At 37.2% G+C, this 16,869-nt stretch overlaps 1 protein-coding gene across 1 annotated transcript; it reads right to left on the bottom strand.

Annotated features, from left to right (window-relative positions):
• Window positions 1–394: 394 nt before the first annotated feature.
• On the bottom strand, window positions 395–15,431 carry RRH (retinal pigment epithelium-derived rhodopsin homolog). Its single transcript, XM_032333145.1, has 7 exons — window positions 14,319–15,431; window positions 9,237–9,427; window positions 7,021–7,120; window positions 6,036–6,189; window positions 4,993–5,161; window positions 1,805–1,983; window positions 395–622 (listed from the first exon to the last, which is right to left on the bottom strand). The coding sequence occupies exons 1-7, from the start codon at window positions 14,422–14,424 to the stop codon at window positions 508–510; spliced, it is 1,014 nt and encodes a 337-aa protein (XP_032189036.1). The 5' UTR covers window positions 14,425–15,431; the 3' UTR covers window positions 395–507.
• Between the last annotated feature and the right edge of the window lie 1,438 nt (window positions 15,432–16,869).

The following is a 16,869-nucleotide window of genomic DNA, read 5'->3' as shown; positions in this document are numbered from 1 at the left end:
TTTGTTAAATAGTAGAAATTAATAATTGTATTACAATTTTAGAAGTGTGAAATGCTTAAATATTTTTCCATCTACCTAGGAACATCCAACAACTCATTTCAGTAATTTACTTATTGAAGACTATTATTATTATCATTATTATTAATTTATTTTAACATTAAAATAGTGGCTACTTCTAATCTAATGGAGAGCCTAGACAAGTTAGCAAGTCACTGATACAGTATAATGAATCCCATGATTGGGAGAAAGGGAATGGGCCTTAATCTCACATGCCTAGAGTCATCAAAGAAGATGAACAGTAAATGTACGTGAAGAAAATAAACAATCACTACAATAGCCATCCCATAAACAGAAGAATGAGGAGCTAAACTTGGGGAATTTAGGGTCTAATAAGAAAATAATCTATGTTTGCATCTGATCTAAACAGGATCATATTTAAAATAAAACTAAACCACTGGGGAATAAGGTAAATAAAATATTTTGACACTGTGTACTTTTTCTTTTACTTCAGTTTCTTCCAGAAGCCAGTGGATTTTGAGATACATCCATTGGTAAAATACTCATCATGGGCGTTGCTTGGTGAGTCTGACATTTGAACATGGCGAACATTGCCTTCCGAAATCTACAATAAGAAAGGGGAAATCTGGCATGATCCTATAATGACTTGGAACTTTTAAAGCATTTTCGAACATGGCTAAGATGCCACTACTGCTAACTGAGATCTCAAAATACATTTTTGCCTCCAATTTTAACATCTGTCAAGAACATTCATGAATATATGAAGTATACGGTACAGTTAAAGACCAGTTTTGCCCCATTGATTATAAACATTGAAGACACTTAATAAAAATCAGTATGTATTAAGATGACACTTTAAATGTCAGTTAAAATTCCCTTGAACTAAGGATGTATATTTCACGTTTGTTCTTCTGAGCAAAGGCCAGGTGAAATTAAGGGGAGCTTAAGAACGACTAATCTTTCCAAAAGAACTACCAATGGACCCTGAATTTAAAATATGTTGTTCATGCTTCTTATGTGATCTATTTGGTCTTAAAAGTTTTTATGTTTCTCTGTGTCCCTGTAGCTAAAGCTGTTCTCCAAAAAAATGTGCATAAGTACAAACGTTTGCATTTCAGGACGAGATTGCCTGGCCTCTACTGAGATTTTTTTGATCCAATATTTAAGGACAATAAATTGGTTATCCCATCTTTTAGCAGTAACAGGAAGTAAAATAATCTAGGCTTCACTGAGGAGCCAGAAATCTTTGCTAAGTTCAGGATTCTTTATTATCCTGAATAACTACCCACTCCTGAAGCCCTTTTATTTTAGCGTGGCGTTTTTCTCTTGCATTTGAGTATCTTCTAATAAATATGCAACTATACCACCCACTTGTGGAGCCCAACTTTGCCTTCCTCACTTTGTCCACTTTCTGATAATAAAACCACTCTTTTCTTTGGAAAAGCAATTCCATGTACTGGGGAGGGGATAACCATGAGAACTAAGCAGAGCCCACCAAGAACCTTCCAGCAGCTTTTCTGCCGGAAAGCCATCTGAATTTGGGGAGACATAGCTGGTAGAACTTGGGTCTTGGGTTGCTATAATCCTCTCCCCTTCATATGGGAAGAGGCTGTCACAGAACTGGAGCTCAAGGCATTTAAAGGCCTAGATGCTTCTCCAGTTGCATGAGCCAAATTTTTACACTAGTTTAAAGGAGTTTCTGTCACTTACCTCCCCCAAAATCTTTTTAACAGTCTTTCTATATCCATTTTTTTTTTAATTTAAAAGCATCATAAACATTACTTACTTTTTGTTAGCAACCACGTAAATACAGGGATTGTAGAATGTAGAAGATTTTGCAAACAGCGGAGCTATGATGGCCATTGAGGGAGGAATCTTCTTTGGGTCACCAAAAGAAGCCCATAAGCACACGATGGAATAAGGGGACCATGCCACCAGAAACATGAGTATCATTATCACAGACATCTGTAAAATAAATCAATATTTGGCAAACCCGATATCTAAAACACTGAAGTAGCTACTATATTTAAAATAGCATGAATAATTATCTAAATAGGAGTTTGAATAAGTTTATGTTGTTGATGACATAGAGGAAAATCTGAATTTTTCCAAACCTCGTTGTACTTTGCTGCTGTGCCTTGAGTCCTCTATGATAGCAAGATCTTGTTAAATGGATAGAATGTTAAACAATGTAAAGTATGTCCTCTTTCTTTTAGTGTGCTAGAGAAGAATACAAAAGCTGGCTTTGATGACAGGCAGATTAAAATGCACTCCTGACCCATATCTAGTAATTGTGCTATGGACCGCCGGCACTGTGCTGCTTCCCCCTCACTGTCTTTATCTGCTAATCTGAAAAAAATAACTTTCTAGCTTTGTAAATTCAATCTGGAAAAAAATGAAATCTTGCCATTTTTAACAACATGGATGAACCTAGAGAGTATTATGCTAAGTGAAATAAGTCAGAAAGAGAAAGATTAATACCATATGATTTCATTTATATGTGGAGTCTAAGAAACAAAACAAATGAACAGACAGAAAATGAAAATAGACTCATAAATACAGAGAACTGAAGGTTACCAGAGGAAAGGAATATAGGAGGATGGGCAAAATTGAGGAAGGGGGTTAAGTGGTACAAACTTCCAGGTATAAAATAAATAAGTCATAGGGATGAAAAGTACACAGCATAGGGAATATAATCAATAATACTATAATAACATTGCATGGTGACAGATGGTAACTACAGTTACTGCAATTGAATCACTATGTTGTACACCCGAAACTGGTATAACATTGTGTGTCAACTATACTTCAATAATAAGTTGTTTTTTTTTAAGATACAAAAAAAAGTGGTGCAGAAATTCAGGGGAAACAAGAAATGTGTGATGAACAGAAGGAAAATGTAAATATGTACATAATACTATCACAGAAAGAAGATATACATCCATAAAACAAGAAGATGAGGCAACCGGAAAGGAGTAGAGGATGTGAAATTAACTCTTTTAATCTATAATAACCATTTTTATCCTTTACCCTAAAAAAGGGCATAATTTTAAAAATGCAATTGAAAGGCTGAATGATGGGGTTAGTTAGTATTAGGGTAATGAGGTGAGTTATGTTAAGTACAGGGTCAGACCCTGTCTTCAAAATTTTCTATTTTGTTCAATATGGGGTTTTTTAAACTAATTTTTTATTTAAAATCAATTAATTAACATATAGTATTAGTTTCAGAGGTAGAGTTTAGTGATTCATCAGTTGCATGTAATACTCAGTGCTCATTATATCATGTGCCCTCCTTAATGCCCATCCCCGGGTTACCCATCCCCCGGTTACCCATCCCCCTTCCTACCTCACCTCCAGCAACCCTCAGTTTATTTCCTACAGTTAAGAGTCCCTTATGGTTTGTCTCCCTCTCTGATGTGATATTAAATTTGATTTTTAAAAAATACTACATTAACTACTTTTTTGGGGGGATTGCTGAGTTTTTTTGGTGCTGTTTAAATTTCGCACCAAGGCTTGAGCCTCACTTTTCTCACCCAATCCCAGACCTGGACATGGTTGAGGAAATCTTACAGAAAGTAGGAACAAAAACAAAGTCAAAGACAGGGACAACATAGAGAGAAAATCTAAGAATATTAGAAGATATTTTCAGGAGATACAGTATAAAAAAACAAAAACAAAAACAATAAACAGAAAACAAACAAACAAGAAAATCTTCCAGAAAAAGAGGACAGAAAAAAACAAGAACAAACAAAGAAACAAAAAAACATGGAAAGGAAATCACCAGAGAAATAATACAAGAAATCTCCCAGAAGGGGGAGACTTAAGTCTTGAGTCTTCATATTGAAAGCACTCGCTAAGTACCCAGAACATGGGTGAATAAAGAGCCCCCTCAAGACCACATCAGCATGAAATTTCCAGAAAATTTGAGACACAGAGATGATCCTCCAAGCTTCCAGAGAGAACACATAGAACACTACAAAGGCTCAGTCACCATAATGCTGTCAGCCTTTGCGAGAGCAACACTGGAAGCTAGTGGACCCTAGAGCAATACCTTCAAAATTCTTTGAAAATCATTGTTCTACTTAAAATTCCATGTGAGGCAAACAGTCAAACATGATCATAGAATTAAGACAGTTTCAGACAACAAAATCTTTAAAAATTTACCTCCTATAACCTCCTCAGAAATGTATTTTAGAATGTGCTCCACCAAATGAGAGTGAGTACCCCCCCGAAAAAGGAAGACATGCAAGCCAGAAAACAGGTGATCCAACCCAGGAGAGAAGCCACAGGCATTCTCAGCTGTCAATAAGGAGATCTGAGGATGCCGGCAGTCGTCTTAAGAGAAGGGCCAGCGTAGAGCAAGATGCCGGAGAGTCACAGCAGGAGGGAAGGTTCCAAGAGAAGGATAAAGTCAATTAGTCTCTAATGCATTTGAAAATACAGAGAGGAGATTGGTGCTTCTGGTGGGGAGTTCAGAGATGAGTTAGTGACCCATACACAGAACAGTGAGCAAACAAAACTATGGGGGTGTGGGAAGGATAGGGAACAGAAGAGGGGACTGAGAGGGGGAAGAGAAAGAAAATGATTAACCCCAAAAGAAAAACAAAATAAAAAAAAAAAAAAGACAAATCACAGAACCATAAAGAGATCTGCAATAAACAAAATTTAGGTAGTTACAGTAAGGTACAATTATATAACCAAATATTAACAACATTATGCTGACAAGATGAGGAGAGAGAAAGGGTGGGGTGGAGGAATAGAAAAGGTGGTGTAAGAGAAATAAATTCTCACTATCCATAGTAGGAAATCAAGAGTATTAGCAAACAAAAATATCTGAAATGGCAGATAGGCACATCATTTAGAAATACGGAGACAAACATAAGAAGAAAAGTCAGAGAGTAAGAATCAGGTGGTGGGGAGAGGGGGTTGTAATATGGACCACATATGCGTAAATTAAGGATTTTAATGTCTTACCTTTGTTACATCTACCTGATCTGACCAATCTCTGTTGAGGTACTCAGTGCAGTTACTAGTAGTACGATATTTAATGGATCGAGTGACATGGTAATAGCAGTAAAACATCACCATCAAGGGCACAATAAAATTTACTGCAATAACTGTCATCGTGAAAGAAACAAAAGATCTGAAAGTAAGAAAAGGGAATCACCAAATCACTACTTGTTTATTGTGCTGAATAGGGGAAAGGAAACGGAACAATTATTAAAAATAACTGTACCACTGTTCAACAGTCACTGTATTAAGTAATGTAGGAGGAATATTTAATTGGTTCATTTAGATTAGGGGTTCGCAAACTATGGCCTGTCTTCTTTATAAATCACCTTTTACTGGAACTACATTTATCCACACACTGTCTACGTCCACTTTCACAGGCAGGGTTGAACAATCATAACAGAGTCTTGTCCGTAAAGCCTAAAATATTTTCTTATTGACCCTTTACAGAAAGTTTAAGATTTAGATTTAGTTGGAGAGTTAGAAATTTTCTACCCATTATTCTGGGTCATCTTTCATTTTCTTTAACAAACTAAGTTACCCTCTTCTCCCTGGTAAATACAGAAGAGCATCACTAAGGAGCAATCCGGTCCTTACGGTGACTGTGCCTTTGCCTTGTCATTCCAGCTTTATCACCAGGTCATCCTGAAAAGATAGTAGGGGGTCCGCCTGGGCTTTCAGCAGAACCACACGCTGTCTAGTGATACTAATGCTCCGTTTTTCCCTTTCAGATTCTACCCCTGAGATACCAACACGGAAGGGTGGTCTATACGCACTTGGCTGCCACAGGAGAGAGAGGGCGGTAGAGGGCAAGGGAACAAGGGAGCTGGATGGCCTTTACTTGCAAACAAGTGTAATTTGATGCTGGAATCACACCATCACTACCAAGGAAGCACTCGGCCACACTCTGTATGGAAAACATTTGATCTGAGCTTAAATTTGAAATGATGAGAAACTGTCTACATTAGAAGCATTTGATTATTTTAAAGTGAAAATGTGTCTCTTACGCATCATTCTTCCGCCAGTTTATGGTACAAGTAGCCCCAGTAGGATCTGGGGCGTAGCTAGCCCACCCTATGATAGGCATCAAAGCCCAAAAGAGACCATTGAGCCAGGCCCCTAGAATCATGCCGATGTAAGTGTTGGTGGTCATTCTTCTTCCTATTAACAAACAGATGAAATATTAGCATCATTTGCCAATGATGGAATTCATATCTTCACTTTGTTTTAACTGATTATTCAAAGTTATTAGGTAGATTCTTTACAAAGCACGTTAGTTCACTCAGCGCCTTTGACATGAATTCATATTCAGGTTAAAAAAAAAAAAAAAAGGCATTTAAACTGCTACCTGAATGATAAAAAGGATTAGCCAGAGGACAAGCAGGAAGAAGCATTCTCCAGGGCCAGGGAAAACAGCACTTACAAAGATCCTGAAATGCGAAAGGCCTAGGCCAGTACCCCAAAGAGAGGGGACGCCAGCCAATGCTGGAAAGATAGCCAGGGGCCAGACCACATGGAGCCTTGGAGTTTGGGCTGTGAAATTTGGATTTTATTCTGAGTATCATAGGAAATCATTGAAACTTTTGAACAAGGATTATCAGAGAAACAAGAGTGACTATGCAGTCTTAATGCAACTCATTACATTTATATTTTATTTTATTTTTTAAAGATTTTATTTTTGCACGCAAGAGAGAGAGTGTACACGAGCAGGGAAGGGGCAGAAGGAGAACCAGACTTCCCACTAAGCAAGAAGCCAGATGCCGGAGCATTCAGAGCGAGCACACAAGCAGGGAGAGCAGGAGAGGGAGAAGCAAGCAGGGTTCCATCCCAGGCTCCATCTCCACCCCTGGGATCATGATCTGAGCTGAAGGCAGATGCTTAACTGACTGAGCCATGCAGGTGCCCCAATCATTACATTTTTATTTTAAAGTGCATATGTGTTCAGTAGTACTTAGGCCAGAAATGATTCGCTGAGAAAGCTAAGGGTTATACCTGTGTCCGGACTACAGATGGTCAGGTATCGATCTATGGCCACAACAGTGAGTAATCCAATGCTTGCCATTCCGAAAAAGATATTCAGCCCGGCATAAATCTAAAAGTCAAAGTTGGAAAGAATACACCATTCTACACACCCTCCCAAAAGATACTTACATTTTTATTCCATGGCTAGAGTACATTTTAAGGACATTGAATGGTTTTTATTTTAATAATTTTAGAATACATTTTCCATTGTCATATTGTAACTGACTTATTAAAGGCATGTATGGAAAGTTTTAGGTCTTCATTAATTAAAATAAACTTTAAAAAAATTTTTAAGACTTAAAGTAGAACTTCTATACAACATATTCTATAAACATAGTGCAAAATAAACCACAAATCAGGCGCAGTGCAGATAACCAACGGAATACTAGTGTTCACAAGATAGAGAATTCAACAAGAAAAGACAAACGAAAAATGGGCTGTTCACACAGGGGAAACCTGAATGTTTATGATACAAGATGTAAACCACAATACACATTCAAAGAAGTGCAGATTATTAAGGTATCCCTATATACCCAACAAATGACAAAAAATTAAATATCTGACAATCCCCAGCATGGGAGAGAATATGAAATAGTAGTTCTCATAACTGGCATACCCATTTTGGAGAGCAATTTGGCCACATCTGATGAAACTGAGGATGAATATTCTCTACAACCCAACCATCCTTCTCCTAAAGCAATATGTCTTAAACTCTTAGACATTGTAGGAGACATAAGAATGCTTACTGAAGCTTTGTGACTGAAAACAAATGGAGTAAATGCTTAATAACAGAAAAATAAATACATTGGGGTATATTCATAAAATGGAATATCATAGAGCAGTTAGAGTGACTTACAGCTACATCCGTCAACATGGATAAACTTCGAAAACATGGTGTCATGTAAGACGACTGCATCATGTACACAACATATTATTTTATAGAGAATTTGAAATATCCTAACAGTATAGCTTATGTGCAGGTAAATATGTACTAAGATAGACAGACATTCATGGAAGAGAAGGAAGGCTGGGGATAGTAGGCAGCGGCCTTCAACAGTACTATTCAAATTTTAGATCTTTATTATTTTAAAGATTTTATTTATGTATTTGAGAGACACCATGTGTGCACACACACGTGCACACACGCGTGCACATGAGCAGGACGGTTAAGACTATAAACTGGACTCTGCACTGAGCACGTGGAGCCAACACAGGGCTCGATCTCACGAACCTGAGACCATGACCTAAGCTGAAACCAAGAGAAGGTCCTTTAACCACCTGAGCTACGCAGGTGCCCCTCAAGTTTTTTATCTTTAAAAAGCTGAACAACCGGGCACCTGGGTGGCTCAGTTGGTTAAGCAGCTGCCTTCGGCTCAGGTCATGATCCCAGCGTCCTAGGATCGAGTCCCACATCGGGCTCCTTGCTCGGCAGGGAGCCTGCTTCTCCCTCTGTCTCTGCCTACCACTCTGTCTGCCTATGCTCGCTCTCTGTCTCTCTCTCTGACAAATAAAAAAATAAAATCTTAAAAAAAAAAAAAAAAAAAGCTGAACAACCTGAGGCACATATTGCAGAACATTCAGATTTAACAAAACCAGGTGGTACATACATCAGTATTCATTATTCTATTACTCTCATTTTATTCTCTGTAATTTTATAGCTTAAAATATTAAACTGTTTTAAAAACTTGGGCCAAAAGCCTTATCTCCCTACTCTCCTAACATGAATTAATATTAATATATTTCCTGGCCAGTAAAAATAATAACGAATATAATTAGTTGCAAGTCCATTGGAGGACTGTCCATAGAGGGGGACAAAAACTGATAGCTTAATTACATTACTTAGATATTATGATACTGTCATTAGATAGTTCATTATTTCCAATGAAAAGTTTTTTGAATATGTGGATTTTTACTTATCTTCTCTAGCTGAATGCTGATTTTTTTTTTTTTTTTTCCTTTGGGTAAGGGAAATTTTGAAAATATAATGAATGCTACCAATGTCATTTCTCTTTTACTAAGTAATGTATTTCCCAGTCACTTCTGAAGCTATTTTCTGTAGGACTACTTTATCTATTATCCTACGTGATCTTATTTGTTTGAAACCCTTGGAATTTCTTTTTTAAAGACATTTAAATTTATATCTCTTTACTATTTTATTTTGCTTTCATTCCAATGATCTCCAATACCTGGCATCCTGCATATCCAAATTTCCAACTTCCATACAGATCTGAAGCTGCTGACATGGGATATCCAATGCTACTGACCCCTATATCAGTAACAGCCAGGTTAATGATAATTGCATTTGTGGGTGTCCGAAGTTCCTTGTACTTAATGAAGATGCCCAGAACTATGAGGTTGCTGAAAATACTTATTATACCTGAGAACATATACAAAAAAAAAAAAAAAAATCACTTTGTTTAATTTGAATATTTAGAAGTAGTATCAGAATTAAATATTTAAGCCCCCTCAAAAGCAAAGCAAATCCATTTTAGTTCATTTACTGGAGGAGCTCCAACTGTTCTTAAAATTGGTTGTAATATCTTCCCAGCCCTTCAGTGAAATAGAAATAATTAAATTGAAATGAAGAATCTATCAACTGCATACAGAGCACTGAAGGCCAGTTTTACTGTCCTGTTTATCATGCTGCCCTTGAAATTCCTCCCGTCTTTCATGATACCACCTCCGCTGATTTTTAAGATACATGTATGACTATACCATCTCTTTTGGCAGTCTAACTTCCTCCTCCTCCTTCCTGAGGCCTGAGGCTTTTCCTTCTCTATAGTTTCCTTTCTCAAGCCTCATCTATCAATTCTACCCTAACAATTCTGTCACTTTCCAGCCCTGACCCATGCTCCAGTTCCATGTCCCTTTTCATTCAACTCATTGCCATTTACTAGGATCTACCATGTACAAGATCATATGACTGTTTCAATATTTCTGGAAGCTCAGAGGTACTCCAAACCTGAGTACCTCATTCAGTGTGCACAAACACAGACCTCTAGAGAAGGCACATTGCAAGGTTTGACTATTCAGAAAGGGAATTAGGCTTTTAGGTACACTGAGAATCCTTACAGGTGACACCTTCCTAGTCAAGTTTCCACAGTCTGGAATCTGACTCAGCCTTGGGGACCCAGAAACTCACTGTTGTCAAGAATGTTGTCATAGAATGGGCTGGACTCAGGTAGACAGATGACTGAACTTCATCATCAGAATGGCAGTGTATTGTTGAATGAACCGGACACCCACGTTAACCCATTTAACAACCTCTACATGCTGCAAGGGGTGCATAAAGATCCTGTAAGCCAGATATGGGTCATATACTAGGTCCTAACAATTGGGGAGTGAGAGGGAAGGTTTCCAAGCACCAACACACAAAAGTACCAGCTGAGGAAGAACTTCCACTTCATCTTGGCACCTCAGTCGAAACTTCCTCTTAGCATCCCGTGACACTAATCTTCCAGATTCCTATTCTTTCCCTCCGTGCTGTTGGTGGAATAAGCTGGCTACAACAGAGAATTAGCCACCTTCAATACTCCCTGTTGGCTGTGCGATAAAAGCCCACATATCCCAACCTGATAGCCAGGTTTTGCCTCCATCTGTTTTCACCTTCTCTAAGCAAATTTCCACACTTGCCAAACAAGCCATCCAAGTCTAATTATTTATCAGACACAAGGCTTGTTGTAAAGCCTATCTCACTTGGAACACCCTATTTTTTTCCTGTACCTATACAAATGCTCCTGTACCTATACATCCTTCAAAGTTCTATTCAAGCCCAGCTCTGCTCTAGAGCTTTCCCCTACCTACAGTAATTCTCCCTTCTCTAAATTCCCAAAGCGCTTGCTTATATTATACACTATTCATTTTATGTGATGCTATATTTAACTTTTAGGTATTCCTAGCCTTCTCATTTAGATTTCAGGTTCCTAATGACTTCTGTGTTCAATGACTATGTGGCATATAGCAGATTTATTTAATAAACAGACCACAACTGAAACTCATATTGTTTATTTTCTGTCATTCCTGCAGAGCATAAGTAAGGCACAGTGATAGCAAATTTGGTGATTCTTTCTCAAGACTTTATTTTTAAGTAATCTCTACATCCAATGTAGGACTAGAACTCGCAACCCTGACATCAAGAATCACATGCTTTACCAACTAAGCCAGCCAGGTGCCCCTCTTTGGCTCTGATTTTAGCATCAAGTACTGTAGCAGGCATACAAGAAATACTCCAAAAAGCATAATGAATTGAAGAATCTTTCTAAGTTAACTACTAATTGGCGATTTCGAATCAGATAAAACATAGTACGGTAAGTTGTTGCCTACCGAGTACACAACCAGAAGTAACTGTACTTTGGGGAAGGTCTTAGATATAATGGGGGGTATGAGTTGAACAATTTGGCCTTTTTCTCTCAGCTATCTCAAGCTCTCTGCTCTATTTTCTTAACAGCAAGTATTTTCTAATGGGTAGTAACAGATCATTTAATAGGTCTAAATTAATTTCCTCTTAGCCTCTGGCTTTCTTACAATCTCTTGGTAGATCCTACTTACTCTACACCTGGCTTTCCTTCTCCATCTCCACCTTCTTAAATATGTGCATCATCCAAGCTTCTTAGACCCCCTTCTTTTCACATTGACCACATAATCTGTGATTTCATACATATCCGAGGCTATACGCTGCTCTTTTCCAGACTGACCTCATAAAATTCAAAATTCAAGCCCACATGTCCACTGGACATCTCTCATGCTGAACCAAGTGAATTTTCTCTTCCTTCTTCAAACCTATTCTTCCACACATGTATTCCTGGTGAATAGCTTCACCATCTAACCACAGGAGTCCCCAAACAGAAAACCTGTCTTCACTGATACTCCCTTTACCTCTCCCTCAATTGCCACATCCAACCATCAGTTCTAACTTCTGGCTCTTGAATATGTCTACTTCTCTCCTGATTGCCACTTCTCACTTCTCGGGATCCTTCTTAATCACACAGGGGCTTCCTAAGTGGTCTCTTAGCTACTAGTACAGCATTATTTCTAAAATGCAAATGGAATCATGTCATTCAGGGTCTCCTCATTGCCTTTATGACTTAGGTGATTCTTCATTACCTGGTATACAGCCTCCTCTGCAGCCTAGTATCTTTTACCCATCAATTTACAATTCATCCATAATGAATGTATTTCAGATCATCAATTTACCATGTCCTCTTGCCTCCCAGCCTTACTTGGAGAAAGGGAGCATGCTCAAGCCGGTAAAAGTTTGTAAGAGCTAAAATCTAAGAGAAATATTAAATTGAAAATTGAATTTTAAACAACAGATCTCATAAACTCTTGGTAAAAGTAACAAATGAAATAAATGCTTTAACTAAATTCTTCTCATAGCTTTGGTTTTGATTTGGAAATATAAGTGGGTTGTGTTAAAAAGAGGACCTAAGAAAACTAGGGGACCCAGAGAACAATAAATCTTTCAACAGGAGCATAAAGAGGATAGATATGCTCCCTTCAGTTTATCTACCAAAACCGCGAATAACACATACCCAAGGTATTCCTTAATAAAACTGACCGTTGAGATTACATGAGGGCTCTAGAATCAAAATGCCCGAGTTCAAATCCTGGCATAGTTCCTTAATAGATCTGTGTGTGCTGGGTAAGTTAAACTATTTGTCTATATAAACAGGGAAGATAAAACTGATTCACTTACTGACCTGTGTAAGGATGAATTATTCTGTACATTTAAGTATTTAGAACAGTGTATGTATTCAAATAACAGTTAACAGTGGTAGTCAGTGGCAGTAATGATCATCGTCGTAGTAGTGGTGGTAAAATTCCTATCATTGTTACTGCTACAGGCATAAGAACCAGAGAGAACAATTTCTTAACAAGAAATTTTCTTTGCATGCTACTTTTGTAAACAGATCAAAAAGAAAGCTGTCCTGGTCATCTACAAAAAACTAAACCAAAAGTTTGCATACAAAGTATTTCTATGTAGTTGTAATAAAATTTTCTCTTTAATTAGATTATTTTTTCATATTGTTACAACAAAAATCAAAAAGAAAACAGAACTTGTCCAGTACTTATCCAGTACCTGAATATTTGAAGTACTCAAGTGAACAAGTTAGCATATCACTGAAATTTACAAAAATTAACTGAAGAACCACAATTGCTAGCATAGAAGTAATTGTAAATTATAGGGAAACTAAGCAACTATGAAGTATAAACTGGTTATAGTAGGATTTGTGATACTTTTTCTCTACACTTTTGAATATATTTGAGAATTTCATATAAGTCAATCCAAAAAATGACAATAAGCCAATGTAACAGTTACTTTTAAAACTCATTAATGAGTATAGAGTTGGAAATGAAGTAACTCCTCAATATAAAATTTATATAACTCAACCTATACATAAAAAAGATTCTATTTCATTTCCCCCATCCCTTTCTCCCAACAAACATGCCTTTATCTTAATCCACTGTACATCAATGAGTGTGTACACATGGGGAGAAAGAAACAAGTATGTGCCCAACACCTACTGTATGTTATTTAGGTCACATAATTTCACTCTTCTCAACAATACTGACAGTTATCTTATTCTTATCCTGTTTTCAGAAAAGAAAATGTAAAGAACAGAAAGCTGAAGGAACCTGCTTACTATTGGAAAGGTAAGATACTAAAAGATGAAATTCAAAGCTCAAGAGTTTCCCAATACAGCATATTCTGGGAATGAGCTGAACTTTCAAACTCTGCCCTCAGTGACAGTAGAGTCTGCTCTTTTTATAACTTTAATTTTATTTCCAAGACCTTTTCATCTTAACTAGAGTCCACCACCAAAGACAAGACTATGAATAGTATTAGAATAGTAAAGGACACAAAAATACATTTTTGTCATGGTACACACTCTTCCCCAATAAAAACCCGACATTGTAATAACCAAATATATGGATGACATATTATTCATTTTATAGAAAACTTTTCTCAGCCCCACTTCACTAATGTTACATTGTTTATCAAGATTCAAAATAACTTGTGGCATTAACCACCATTAACAATGACTTCACCTATCCTTTCACCTACATTCTCTTACTATACAGCCAAGAAATAAGGCAACGATTATTATTCTATTTGCCACATGAGCACCCCAACTCAGGGTAAGTGGCCAACAATATGGAACTTGAAACACTTCTGAACCCATGCTTTTTCTACCTTATGCTGAAAACCTCTGCTTTCCTTCACTCATTCAAAACAAAATAACAGTTAATGGAATAAACCTTCATACCTGCTGTGATCAAGTAAGCTGCAACAATATTGTGTTCAGTCTGTGAAAAGACTGAGCCATCTTCTTGTTTAGAGTCTGTACTGTTGTCTAAATTATTCCTTAGCATTTTGGAGGGAAGAAATTGAGACAGCCTTCATAATGAGCCTTCAATAATTATGAAATTTTTTAAGAACTACTGAAGGAAGAATTTTCAGAACCAATCATTTCCACTTAAAGACCTCAAAGAAGGGCCTTTTCATAGAGGCCCTCCCTTAACAAACTTAATTGGGCTGGAGAGGAAAGGATTTTAATTCCTAGGACAAGGAAAAAGCTTATTAGCAAAATAAAGAGAAATACTAAGCACAGCATTTTAAACAATTGGGGCATCAGACTTGTAGCTAAGGAGATTATCAAGTGCACACCTCCTATTCAAACAATAAACAAACTCAAAATCAGCAGGAGCTGACTTAATTGATTGCTGGTGGAAATCAGTTCTGAAATCAAGAATTGACCTTGGTCTTCTAACACTTTTCAGATTAAGGGCCCTGATTTCTGCTGAGTCTTTCAAGTTTTTCCATGTTTCTTTTCCCGTAAGAATCTGAATAATCAGACAGAGAAGTGATCTCCTTCCATCTTTCCAAATCTCACTTTCTTAAAAGTAGTAATATTTTCTGGTGTAGATCTTCTGTTTTTCTTTGCTTATGCAAATATGTATTCACACTAGTATCGAGGTTTCTCCCACTTTTTTCTTTTAAGGAAAAACGGGGAGATATGCATTTATAAAATCATTCTGTAACTTGTTTTCCTCTAAAGTCACATCATAAATTCCAGGCCAATAAACCCAAGTCTAACTTATTAATTATTTCACAGCATGCATATATATGATCTACTTCACAGCCCACCTTAATTAACCCAATGCTTTGTTATGCACAATTATCAGATAATAATAATCACAGCATCTATCAGCAAAGAATCTGGATTCATCCTGTAAAGTACAGGGCAGTTCTAATATTCTGAACCATCTTGTAATAACCCAAAAAGTAATTATAGAAACAGGTTATAATCTACCATGAAAATTGTTAGAAAAAAATATCCCTGGGACACCTGGGTGGCTCGGTTAAGTGTCTGCCTTCAGCTCAGGTCATGATCCCAGGGTCCCAGGATCAAGCTCCACATAGGGCTCCATGCTCAGCGGGAAGCCTGCTTCTCCCACTCCCACTCCCCCTGCTTGTATTTCCTCTCTCGCTAAGTCTCTGTCAAATAAATATATAAAATTTAAAAAAAAAAAAGATCTCCCTACAAGCTTCCCCCCCATATTCTTTTATGTCATGTAATATTACTAAAACCTGATTATTTTTGAGTTAATTTTTCAAAATCAGTTAACTTCAGAGAAATGCTAGATATACCAATTAACAGTGTAAACATGTAACAGAACCACTAGAGGGCTATATTTACCCACTTAATTTTATAACCCTTAGAATAGCGCAGCAGGAAAGGACACAACATAATCCTTTGCCTCAGTTCTTCCAACTATGCATAAAATGAAGCTGAGGGGCACCTAGGTGGCTCAGTTGTGTAAGTGTCTGCCTTCAGTTCAGGTCGTGGTCCCAGAGTCCTGGGAAAGAGCCCCTGCTCAATGGGTAGTCTACTTCTCCCCCTCCCTCTGCACGCCCATCCACCAACTCCACTTGCGTTCTCTCCTGCTCTCTCTCAAATAAATAAAATCTTTTTCCTTAAGATTTTATTTATTAATTTGACAGACAGAGATCACAAGTAGGCAGAGAGACAGGCAGAGAGAGAGGGGAAAGCAGGCTCCCCACCAAGCAGAGAGCCTGACACGGGGCTTGATCCCAGGACCCTGTGACCATGACCTGAGACGAAGGCAGAGGCCTCAACCCACTGAGCCACCCAAGGCGCCCTTAAATATAATCTTTTTTTAAAAAATTAAAAAATAAAATGAAGTTGAGCCAGGTTGATCTGTCCCAGATCTTACAGCTAACCAGTACTCAAAATTTCATAAATGTAAAGTAACACTCTGAAGATTATCTATATTAGGAAAGTGAATCTCATCAGATTCCAATATCAAAATATTTTCAAATGACCTAAGGCAATTAACATAACCCTAAAAGGAATTCTCCCCCTTAAAAAAAAAATCTCTGGGTTGTTGGGTTTTAAGTTTTGTTTTGTTTTTTTGCATTCAATATGTAGAATAAATCACAAATTACTTGTGTTTTCTTTAGTTCATAGGTTCATATTCCCTTCCTTTTCTGTAATGGATTATACCTAGTTGTAGCATTCACTTAAATTTTCCAGAAAGATTTATTTCTAAGAACTAAAAAAAAAATAATTCCAAATTTATCTGCTGTAGATAAAAGTTTCAAAAGTATGAATGTGCTAAGTACTTTCAAACTACTTTTTCATGCTCCTTCATGATCAATACAGAAAAGCTGTACTGGGATGAGGCTTAGAATACTAAGTAAAATAACTATAAGCATATAACGTTTACATATAGCTCACAATTTTTTAATCCGATAAACTTCAACTGACCTAAAGTCAATCCTTTCATAACTCT

This window comes from Mustela erminea, chromosome 2, assembly GCF_009829155.1.
Source record: "Mustela erminea isolate mMusErm1 chromosome 2, mMusErm1.Pri, whole genome shotgun sequence".
Classification (NCBI taxonomy): Eukaryota; Metazoa; Chordata; class Mammalia; order Carnivora; family Mustelidae; genus Mustela; species Mustela erminea.
Note: the sequence above shows the minus strand (reverse complement) of the source record. Positions and strands in the feature narration are given on the sequence as shown.